Source organism: Pelobates fuscus, chromosome 4, assembly GCF_036172605.1.
Source record: "Pelobates fuscus isolate aPelFus1 chromosome 4, aPelFus1.pri, whole genome shotgun sequence".
NCBI classification, from domain to species: domain Eukaryota; kingdom Metazoa; phylum Chordata; class Amphibia; order Anura; family Pelobatidae; genus Pelobates; species Pelobates fuscus.
In genome coordinates this window covers 282,073,788-282,086,363 of record NC_086320.1, presented here as the reverse complement: position 1 = coordinate 282,086,363, position 12,576 = coordinate 282,073,788, and the positions used below count along the sequence as shown (strand labels likewise).

The following is a 12,576-nucleotide window of genomic DNA, read 5'->3' as shown; positions in this document are numbered from 1 at the left end:
AAGTGACCCTATGTAGGGGGAACAGTCCCTATTCTGCTCTGTGTCAGTGTGTATCAGGGATCATTAGGATAGGTGTCAATCCATATCTGCCAAGTGACCCTATGTAGGGGGAACAGTCCCTATTCTGCTCTGTTTCAGTGTGTATCAGGGATCATTAGGATAGGTGTCAATCCATATCTGCCAAGTGACCCTATGTAGGGGGAACAGTCCCTATTCTGCTCTGTGTCAGTGTGTATCAGGGTCTCTGAGGACAGATGTCAATCCATATCTGCCAAGTGACCCTATGTAGGGGAAACAGTCCCTATTCTGCTCTGTGTCAGTGTGTATCAGGGTCTCTGAGGACAGGTGTCAATCCATATCTGCCAAGTGACCCTATGTAGGGGGAACAGTCCCTATTCTGCTCTGTGTCAGTGTGTATCAGGGATCATTAGGATAGGTGTCAATCCATATCTTCCAAGTGACCCTATGTAGGGGGAACAGTCCCTATTCTGCTCTGTTTCAGTGTGTATCAGGGATCATTAGGATAGGTGTCAATCCATATCTGCCAAGTGACCCTATGTAGGGGGAACAGTCCCTATTCTGCTCTGTGTCAGTGTGTATCAGGGTCTCTGAGGACAGGTGTCAATCCATATCTGCCAAGTGACCCTATGTAGGGGGAACAGTCCCTATTCTGCTATGTGTCAGTGTGTATCAGGGTCCCTGAGGACTTGTGTCAATCCATATCTGCCAAGTGACCCTATGTAGGGGGAACAGTCCCTATTCTGCTCTGTGTCAGTGTGTATCAGGGATCATTAGGATAGGTGTCAATCCATATCTGCTAAGTGACCCTATGTAGAGGGAACAGTCCCTATTCTGCTCTGTGTCAGTGTGTATCAGGGATCATTAGGATAGGTGTCAATCCATATCTGCCAAGTGACCCTATGTAGGGGGAACAGTCCCTATTCTGCTCTGTGTCAGTGTGTATCAGGGTCTCTGAGGACAGGTGTCAATATGTCATATGTCAGGTGTCAATCCATATCCATTGTGATTTAGGAATGTTAGGTGATTTATGCCCTTTATGGATTAAAACCAGACTCTGCATCAACTGTGTAATTTTCCATGGGAGTTTTGCCATGGATCCCCCTCCGGCATGCCACAGTCCAGGTGTTAGTCCCCTTGAAAGAACTTTTCCATCGCTATTGTGGCCAGAAAGAGTCCCTATGGGTTTTAAAATTCGCCTGCCCATTGAAGTCAATGGCGGTTCGCCCGTTCGCGGACGCTTGCGGAAATTCGCGTCCGCCGTTCGCGAACCGAAAATGTTGTGTTCGCGACATCACTATTTATATGTAACCTGTGGATTATGGTCCGAAATTAGTTTCCCATGCTATATTAATGGATTCTTAATGGTTGCAACAGGGACATCTTGTTCCCCAAGTAAGTGGCCACAATAAGTTGTTTACTGCACTGCTGCCTTCCCCAATGCATTGGAGACCCCTATGACATTGGGAATACAGTGGAACCTCGGTTTACGAATTTAATGCGTTCTCCAGGACGTTTCTTATTGCGAAAAATTTGTAAGCCGAAAGCGGTTTCCCATAGGAATGCATTGAAAACCAATTAATCCATTCTGGAGATCAGAAAATAAGTCAAAATTAGCTGGCATGGAAACCAACCCACAATGCAGAACACACAATAAAAGGCATGCAAACGATGAAGCTCAGCTCCCTACCTTTCCACAGCTTGAGAAATGCACCAAAAAGTCCCAAAACAACTGAAATTAATTTCCAGAATGGCTCCAAAACTCGATGCAAAAGCCGCTCCAACACCTCCACATGCTACCCACATGCTCCAGCATGCAGGGGGCAGTGCAATAAACTTCCCAGGTGCAATGCATCCTTGGGAAACTTGTTTTGTATTGGCAAAAAAAATTGAAAACCGTGGCATTATTTTCAATGGATTTTCATTTGTAAACTGAAAGTTATGTTAACCCAGGCGTTTGTAAACCGAGGTCCCACTGTATTGAGAAAGGCCTTCTTGCTAGTGCCAAAATGTTGTGGGGTTGTTTTGCTGGGATGGGCCTTATGTAAGTTATTATTTGTATTGTCTTTTTGATTTAGCATTGGTCACATTTTCGTATGTTTTGTATGTATTGTATATATACAATTTTTGCATACATGATTGTTTTGCATATTCTGTGTATATGGTTATTTTGCATATATTGTATATATGGTTGTTTTGCATATGTGCTGTCAACTTTTGCACTTGACACATAATTTTTTGGGGTGTGCATCCTTTTTGTTTATATTTGTATTTAGGCACTTAAGGGAGTGCCTCTTTAGGGTAGCACCCTAATTTTTGATGACAGAAGATACTCTCTATGCATATTTTATGGTGTTAAAGGAACACTATAGGGTCAGGAACAGAAACATGTATTTCTGACCCTATAGTGTTAAAACCACCCATCTGGCCCCTCTTGCCTCCCTAAATATTGTAAAATCGTACTTGTATTTAAGTCTGCAGCTGCTGGCTCTGCCCCTGAGCTGCTTGCTTGCCTAACATCAGAAGTGATCATGTGAGACAATCACAATGCTTTTCCATAGGATTGACTGAGACTGTCAAGGAGGCAGATCGGGGCAGAGCCAGCACAGGTCAAACACAGTCCTGGCAATCAGCATCTCATCATAAAAGGAAAGGTCAGTGTCTGCATGCAGAGGGTGGAGACACTGAATGGCAGTACAGTACAGTGTGCAGCACTGCCCCAGGCAGCACCTCTAGTAGCCATTTTAGGAGTGGCCAGTGGAGTTATCCCTAAGCTGTAATGTAAACACTGAATTTTATCTGAAAAGACAGTGTTTACTGCAAATAGCATAAAGGGAATGATTCTACTTATCATAACAAATACAATAGGCTGTCGTTTTTCTGGTAACTATTGTGTTCCTTTAAGACAATAAAGAATAAACATTTAGATAAGTTAGGTAAAGTGGTATACAGAATTATACAACGTTCAGCATTCCAAAACATTTTAAATGTATATTCTCAGTTGTAAAGAAGAGAAGGGAGCTGAGTAGGAAAATTACAGCTCCCTCTCTGCCTGCAGTGACCGGCGTTTCATCCACTCTGCTGCACATGAGCCCAGCAGCTTCCAGACAGCAGCAGACAGCCCAGGAGAGATCCCAGGAGGCAGCAGCAGCCAGACCAGCTGCCCCACTGGACCCAGGGAAAGAATCCACTCCAGATCTTCCAAATAATTTGTTAGTGTGTGAGGCAATGTTTGTGAGTGTGAATCTGTCAGTATCAGGGTGTGTGTCAGTGAGTGTGTGTATGTCTGCCAGTAAATCTGTGTGTGCCTGCCAGTGTATGTCTGTTAGTGAATGGGTAAATCCCAAAAGATATTTAAAGCTAACTGGCACTACAATCATACTAAAAATAACCAGTGCAGAATAACATCATCCAAGTGTTATACCATAAAAACACTTATACATACATAAAGTCTTGATAAAAAGTAAGGTGATAACGCACAGATGGTAGAAGTATTTTACAGCAGCAACAAATCTGTTAATAAAAACATAAAAGCGACAGCGCAGACTGTATAAAAGTGGTATCTGTGTAAGTAAAAACAGGAGGACACTCACATATTCAAGAGCCCTTCAGGTCGGCTCTGAACTCAGTAATGTGTGTGTCTGCCAGTATATGTCTGTTAATAAGTGTGTCTGTCAGTGAATGTGTGTGTGTGTCTGCCAGTGTATGTTTGCTAGTGAGTGTGTCTGTCAGCAAATGTGTGTGTGTCTGCCAGTGTATGTATGTTAGCAAATGTGTGTGTCTGTCAGTGAATGTGTGTGTGTCTGTAGGTGACGGGTGTGTGCCTGTCAGACACGCACACTTACTCACAAACATACACTGTCAGTGAATGTATGTCTGGTGAGTGTGCGTCTGTCAATGTATGTCTGTGAGTATGTCTGTTAGTGTGGTGTCTGTATGTGAGTGTGTATCAGTCAAAGTTCATGTTGGTCCTAAATAGGAAGAGGTGCGGCTTTGACAGGAAGGGGTGGGGCAAATTTAGATTAGAGGGGTGCCCGAGTTTCGTCATGCCTAGGGTAGCACGAATCCAAAATACACCACTGGAATAGGCCAATAAGCCATGAATCAAAATGTGTCTGGTTAAATGATAAAGCGAGTGGTCCTCTAAGCACTAAACCTAACTGATAAACTGTAACAATTTAGCAGCACCATATAGCACCCCCGCCCATGCAGTTTCCACCATAGCGGTGTGAGTATGCAGAGATAGCTGCTGTTTTCAGATGTGTACTCCACCGTTGTTATAATCATGGATTGGAAGGACTTGTCCAAGGCGAGAATGTAGATTTTCCACATTTTGAAGAATTTATTTTAACTAAAATGTATTTGTTGGTCAAAGTGTTCAACCAATCCCTTTTTTAAAGAAATCTGAATTTGTTTAATAATAGATGAAAACAAAGTGCACCCAGCAGGCTCCAAACCTGGAGTATTGCTTTTCAGTCCACTGCTGCTACAATGGTTAAAAAAGGTTTGTATGGAATGGAATTACCCAGGAGGGATCCCAAGACCAGAGGGAAAGAGGGCATGTTGTGGTTGTCTAATTTTCTCTCAAAAACAATTGATTATGCTGCACTCCCATAGACAGTAACATAAGTCCGCATTTTTGTGTGTGCATTTGAAACAGGTTGCTGGGTCTTTTCTAACCATTAGAAAAAGGTGGTGTGGAGAATAGTAGGCATAATGAATGCTTTTTAAGAACATGTCTTGATAGGAGACCATTGGTAGTCGTTGGCATTGAGTGTAGTGTGCAAGGAGGGCATCTGTTAGAGAACACATTTTTCTGATATCATTCCATCTGACTAATCCTGTTTGTTTAGTGTGCCAAATTGGAGTACATCTTATGAGTTAGTATAATTTGGAGAGGGAATATGAGGCAGAGTTTGCATAATAGAGTATCTAGGGTGTGTTCCCATTCTGCCGGTATAAAATGTTGTTTAATAGAGTGGAAATAATGTCACACCTGAAAGTATGTGTCCATGGTAATGGAAGGTCTGGGAGACGTCCCCCAATATCTACCATGTAGAGGAATTTTTGACCATGTAAGTCAACTAAAGAACTGATTGTGTGAATACCTTGTTAGCCCAAGTTGTGATTGGTTGGTGGTTTATCCACCCTTGAGAATTAAGCTAATTTTACAACTGAAGAATGCTCTCCAAGCTAATTCCATGTACGCAATTTAGATCCTTGTCCAAAAAGGTTAAGAACCACTTATATCTGTTTTTGGCTTGTTTTGTTTTGTCTTTCTACTCACTGAACCAAAACATGAATGAAATTCAACATTCCTCCATTCTACGTAATCTTTTCTTTTTCCTTTTTTTTTTCTCCTTTGTGTTTACTGCCCTTTTTAACTGTACAAAAGTAATTCCTGTTTAATTTTGCTTTGCAACATTTTTGCTTTTATGTTTTTTTTGTATTTACAAATTACTTGTCTTTATTTTATTTTGGTATGTGAATGATCAATAAAACAAGTATTAAAAGAAAATGGTACATTCATCTAAAGTATGTATAAGTACAGGTCAGTCTCTAGATGAACAGTAAACAAGACTGACCGCAGTAAGCAATGCATTTGTCTTATGTGTAGTGTTTCCATTCAAAAACAATATATCATTATAGTGTTAACTCACCTTTCAGATACAAGCCAGATTAATGCGATCTTATTTCAATTACAGCTCGCCTCTGCAATTGGAGCTGATATTATATGGAAGGTGGCAACAGAAAAATGGCCAGAACTTTTTGGAAAAGAGAATCCACATAACAAAGAAATTATTGCGATGTTTGGAGACCAGGGTGGACACTGAGCTGTAATTAGAATGCACCAGATTGGTTCTTTGCACATTTTTCTATAGAGATTTTTATTATCTAGTAATTTTACAAAAATATTGTCAGCTGTTAATCTGTGAATTTGTGGACATTTTAGGAAGGGTCATGTCCAAGTGCCAAGTTAACGTCTAGTTTTCTATCCAGCACTGTATTGTTTTTAGACACATTGTCAAAAGCCATAGGTAATATCCTGATATGTCACTTGAAGATTTAATTTGATTTTAATATGTTGATACAGTGGTTTTATTTAAATTTCATAAAATATGTGTTTACATTTTTCACTTCTGTAGCTGCTTTGAACTAAATGGTCTCTAACAGTAGGACTTCCTGTGAACTCTAGGTTATGTGAAAGAGCTCTCACTAGACAAGGCTGCATAGTCTATCAGTAAGTACTCCCCTTCTTGGATCTGCTCAATCCTACACCATAAATCATTCAGAATTTAGTAGGTGCACTGTAAAATGGCCTAGGTCAGGGGTAGGCAACCATCGGCACTCCAGATATTGTGGACTGCATCTCCTTGATGCTTTTACAGCACTATGGCTGTAATAGCATTATGGGAAATGTAGTCCACAACATCCAAAGCGCCAAAGGTTGCCTACCTCCGGCTTATGTAATTGGAGCACATTCAGAAATCTTCATTTTCACCATTTTTTTTATCATATTATCTACATGATTTTCTTCATAGAAATAAAAACATCTTACACATTACATTTATTGTGGTAATGAAAGCAACACTCTAGGCACCGTAACAACTACAGCCTACTGTAGTGGTTATAGTGCCAGCTGTGCACTGGTGCCCTCTCAGAATTAGTAGTCAAACCGGGCTGTAATGGTTATGGTGCTGGAGTATTCCTTTAGTGCTTGTATTATATTATGAAACACATGGAGTGTTGTTTTGTTGCTGATATGTAAATGCAATGGGATTTATAAATAGTGAAAAGAAAGATTCTTGGATGCGATTTAATGTAATTTTCCAGTGCACCTGCTTAGTTTCTGGGTGATTTTCTTTTTTTGTAAATCGGCCTGAATTTTCATACTTCCCAACTATATCATAGTTTAACTAATAAGCATATGTAATTTACTACCTGAAAACTGCCCAAATATTTCCTGATTAATAGCTAAAGGAAGCATTTGTGTGTCATCATTGCTGCTAAATGTGATATAAACTCTTGGAAAAAATACATTACACCTTTGTTCCATGTATTCATCCTGGTCTTTTTGATTTACGGTATATAAATATGCGTACCACTGTGGATGCGACACACACTAGACATTGTGGAGTGCGGCACTCTGCATTTAAGGGAGACAGATATGTGTCCATCACCTATGGCACTCATCTAAGAGATGGAGTTGAACATCCCTGAAGAATCCTGCAGATAAAATGCCGATCAGATGTTGAGATGGACAGTTATGGATGGACATACTATATGGCCAAGAGTACATGGACATCACACCTATATGAGCTTGTAGGATATCTCCAAAGCAATGGGCATTAATATGGAGTTGGTCTCCCCTTTGCAACAGCCTACATTCTTCTAGGAAGGCGTCCACAAGGATTTTTGTATGTGGCATTTTGTGTCCCTTCAACCATAAAGGAATGTGTGATGTCAGGCACGTTTATGCCTTTGTACCCTGTAATATGACTCTTTACTAGATCAAAGTGGCCTAGCCCAAACATTGAAAAACACTCATAGAAATGTGTCCTTCTTCCACCAATCTTCACAGCAGGCACCATGAATTCCAGTAGGTAGCATTCTCCTGGCATATGCTACACCAAGTTTCTTCCATTAGACCAGTTAGAGAAGCATTCATAACTCCAGAGAACACATTTGCACTGCTACAGTGTCAGTGGACTTTACACCACTCTATCCAATGCTTGGCATTGCACATGTTGACAGGGGACTTGTTTACAGGTCTGTATGTGAGGTCTACCACTATGTGGGTGGGCTGAGTTTGCTCCTAGATGCTTCCACTTCACAGTACTAGCACTTCCAGTTGACCAGGGTGGATTTAGCATGGCAGAGATATCACAATGGTATCCTACGACTGTGGTATGTTTAAAGTCACTGAGCTTTTCAGTACGACAAATTGTACATTTATGGATGAGAGTACTCCCCTCACATTTTTGTAAATATTTTATGATATATCTTTTCATGCGACAATATAATCTGATATAGGGCCCCCACCCCGCCGCTCAGGGGTGGGGGCCAGGGGGGAGGACATTAGGTCCCCCCCCTTATTAGTATTTAGGGCCCCCCACCCACCGCTGAGGGGTGGGGGCCAGGGGGGAGGACACTAGGTCCCTCCCTCTTATTTCCATTTAGGGCCCCCACCCGCCGCTCAGGGATGGGCCAGGGGGGAGGACATTAGGTCCCCCCCCCTTATGTGACTGTAGGGCCCCCACCCACCGCTCGGGGTGGGGGCCAGGGGGGAGGACATTAGGGTCCCCCCCTTATTATAATTTAGGGCCCCCACCCACCGCTTAGGGGTGGGGGGCGGGGGGAGGACAATAGGTCCCCCCCATTATTTTACATTAGGTCCCCCACCCAATTTTTTTTAAACAGTGAGCAGCCACAGGCATAGCGAGTATAGCGAGTAGGGGCATAATTTACTAATACTAATTAATCTTAATTTTTTCCTTTGAAATTTGCCAAATCGGTTATGTTGCCTTTGAGAACGTATGGTAGCCCAGGAATGAGAATTACCCCCATGATGGCATACCATTTGCAAAAAAAGACAACCCAAGGTATTGCAAATGGGGTATGTTCAGTCTTTTTTAGTAGCCACTTAGTCACAAACACTGACCAAAGTTAGCGTTCATAATAGTTTTTTGCATTTTTAACACATAAATATAAATGCTAACTTTGGCCAGTGTTTGTGACTAAGTGGCTACTAAAAAAAGACTGAACATACACCATATTGAATATCCTGGGTTGTCTACTTTAAAATAAATATGTACATGTGAGGTGTGATTCGGAGATAACAGTGTTACAATGTCACTATTGATAAATTTTACAAATATATATTTTGAAACAGCAATGTCCTACTTGTACTTATAGATATATATTTGTACTTCTAGCCCTATAAATAAAAAAATAAGAACATGTTAACATTGGGTATTTCTAAACCTAGGACAAAATTTAGAAACCATTTAGCATGGGTGTTTTTTGGCGGTTGTAGATGCGCAACAGACTTTTGGGGTCAAAGTTAGAAAGTGTGTGTTTTTTTTAATTTTTCATCATATTTTATATATTTTTTTATAGTAAATGATATGATTATTAAGAAAATAATGGTATCTTTAGAAAGACCATTTAATGGCGAGAAAATCGGAATATGTGTAGGTACAGTAAATAAGTAAGAGGAAAATTACAGCAAAACCCAAACACCACAGAAATTAATGGTAAGAAAATTGAAAAACGGTCTGGTCACCAAGGGGTTAAATACATCTTACCAAAACCTCTGGACCACTCACTGAGAACATGTGTTCGCTTATAAGAAAGATGCAAACCATCTTTTTTGTACACTTTATTTCCATTCCATTGGAAATGAAGCCAAATCCTTGCTCCCGACACCATTCACCAATTGGATTGATGTTTTATCACCCTTTGCACGCCCCCCCCCCCCCCCCCCCCTCCTAGTTTAAATACATCCTAGCAAAACCTCTGAACTGCTCACAGAGAACATTTGTTCCCTTTTGAGAAAGATGCAAACCATCTTTTTTGTACAGTTTATTTCCATTCCAAACAGAGCTACCATGAGAAAAAGCCAAATCCTTCCTCCCGACACCATTCACCAAGCCACATGTTAAAGTCCCTAATACGCATCTGCCTGTCATTCGGAGTGTTATGCACAGGCTGATCTTCAGAGAATGACAGTGTGGTAGCAACCTGCCATTTATCATTAGCAAAAACACAAAAACATCTAGCCCCGCCTCCCTAAATCTTGTAAAATCTTACTTGTATTCAAGTCTGCAGCTGCTGCCTCTGAACTGCCCGCTTTGCTGACATGATCCAAAGTGATTATGTGAGCTAATCGTAATGCTTTCCCATAGGATTGTCAGAGACTGTCAATAGTTGATAACATGAGAATTATGCTGACTGTTATTTACATCAATTATTTAGGTAAATTAGAAAAATATAATTTGCATAATAATTTGGAACAGAGTGTATAGAATATGAATAAAATGTCCTGCTTGTCTGACAGAATAGTTTAAAAAGACACTATAATCACCAGAACAACTACAGCTTAATGTAGCGGTTCTTGTGTCTATAGCCTGTTTTCAGAGAAAAGGCAGTGTTTACATTGCTGCCTAGTAATACCTCCAATGACAGTCACTGAGACAGCCACTAGAGGCGCTTCCCATCTCAGTGTGCCTGTTTGTATGCCTGACACTATAGTGTCCCTTAAAGTTGGATTAAACACCCGTTTGAAAGCTCAAAGCTTCTTAATTGTCCAATAGTTTTTCGATGGTATGGTGCCCAAATTATTTATAAAAGAAAAATTAAATCACATTACATGGGTAGGCAGCCTTTGGCACTCCAGGTGTGGACTATATCTCCCATGATTCTTTGCCAGCATTACATCATGGCTGTAAGAGCATAATGGGAGATGCAGTCCAAAATTTCTGGAGTGCGAAAGGCTTTCTATCCCTGCTCTATCAGAGGGGGAAGCAACATTTGGCACTCCCGATGTTGTGGACTACATCTCCTGCAGTACTTTTACAGCCATACTGCTGGCAAATCATAAGAGAAGATTTACAGTGCCGAAGGTTGCCTACTCCTGTTTTGGATATTTACATCAGTATCAGGAGGGTGTGTGGGGTTTTTATTTATTGGCCATATCACACTTTGTTATAAAGCAGTCAAAAAAATTACATTTGCTTAATAGTTTTTATTGTAGTTCAAATACTTCACGCAATATGATCGATTAATATTTTACTAAAGCATGGTGTATAACAGAATGTACTTGCTCTGATTTATTCAGTATAGGGCCAGGAAAGTTGTGACTGCAATTTATGCCAAGCTGTCCCGCTCCATTGTTGATTACTAGGGAGGCTGCTAGTTCTTTTAAAAAAAAGTATAGACTGACAATAAGAGTATTTAAACTAGAGGAAAAATAGAGGGTATTTGGGGGGGAAAGGGGGTATACTTTTCTATATGTATAGGCAGATGGTTGACAAGAGTTGATTGGGGGTGGAGTTTTAGACAATCTCCACAGCCTTAGTAAACTGTCATTAACCAGCCGTTTCCATAATTACCGCCATGTGCTGGATCACCGATTTTCCCTGTTGACCCTCACACAATCACGAGAGTCAACTGTGGTCAGCAGAAGATCCCTTATTGGGCTTGCAATTTGCAAATATCTATTAGTTAGGAAGTTCTCTGCAGTAATGCATACAAGTTACCAAGAACAACCACGTTAATCTGCACACACCCAGTTAGATTAAGGGCAGATTACAATATTTCCAGGCGCCATCTTAGAAACTTTAAAATGGTGGTGCCTGGGGGAATAAATAAATAGATCTGGTCGGACCGAACAACAGTACTAAACAGTAGTAAACCAGATACAAAGTTCAATAAAAAGGTAGGGGGAGGGGGTTCTGGAGACTTGAATGAACGAGGGATCAATCTTGTGACAGATCTGCTTTAAGTCACACACACCAACAAAATGAAATCACAGAGACCATGACATTTGTAATTACTGTAAAGGATACCTCACACTCCTGGATCCAAGGCTGCAACTGGGCCTGAGGTTGTCCAATCCTCACAATGTAAGACAATAAGTGATGGCCCAGGTACTCAAGGTAAATCCAAAGTGAACAGGTTTATTGGTCAAGCCCCTGTTGTGGTGTGGGCCGAAACATTACTTTCATTTGCTCCAATAAATCTGTTGTCTGAAAACTTATTGTCTGAAAATAACAAATATATGGACATAGACAATGAGACGTGCAAGTTTGTGGAGAAGGAACAATGAGCATTCAAAATGGAGTCTCTCTTTACTGCATTAAACTTGGAGCGTGAGAGTACAGCACTGAAAGGGCTCCGCGCACACAAACTGCCAGTAGCTGAAGAAAACCTCCACGAGAGAGGTGGTGGAAGCTGCGAGGGTCAGCTTCAGTTAAAGAAAAAACTATATAGTGTTAGGAATACAAAGTGTATTCCTAGCACTATAGTGCCCTCTTGCCCCTCCATCCTTCTCCAAAACTGCAATGTTTTTCGTTGCAGGACTAAGGACAATAAGATGAAGTGTTCTGGGTGCCTATAGGTGTCTCTTTAACCCCTTAAGGACACATGACATATGTGACATGTCATGATTCCCTTTTATTCCAGAAGTTTAGTCCTTAAGGGGTTAAGCAAACCTACCTTCCTCCATGTCACAGGCACCAGACTCTAACCAAAGATGGCAGCTCCAGGGGTGTTTGCAAAATATGCAGTGACCCTGAAAAGTGACAGATCCACTTTAAAATTTTCGTTCCCGTAAAGTTCATTCAATACTTGGCACCAAATCAATATATTCAAAAGAAGGAACAATGGAAACTAGAAAAGCTACAATTTCTGGGGAAATTGTGTGAAGTGTTCTTGCCTCCACCAGTAGTCTACAACTGGAGTGGGCGGAGTAACTTATTTATTTATATAGCACATTTAATTGCAACATTGTTGCCCAAAGTGCTTCACAGTTACATTAACCCCTTAACGCCGTTA

The 12,576-nt window shown here is 40.9% G+C and overlaps 1 protein-coding gene across 1 annotated transcript in view; it reads left to right on the top strand.

Moving 5' to 3' along the window:
• AOAH (acyloxyacyl hydrolase) overlaps nt 1–6,817 on the top strand; it is a 101,015-nt gene extending 94,198 nt beyond the window's left edge. Inside the window, exon 22 of the mRNA XM_063452152.1 lies at nt 5,724–6,817. Coding sequence (XP_063308222.1) covers nt 5,724–5,852 — 129 coding nt within the window. The 3' untranslated portion in view covers nt 5,853–6,817. The remainder of the gene's footprint in view (nt 1–5,723) is intronic.
• Nucleotides 6,818–12,576: the final 5,759 nt, after the last annotated feature.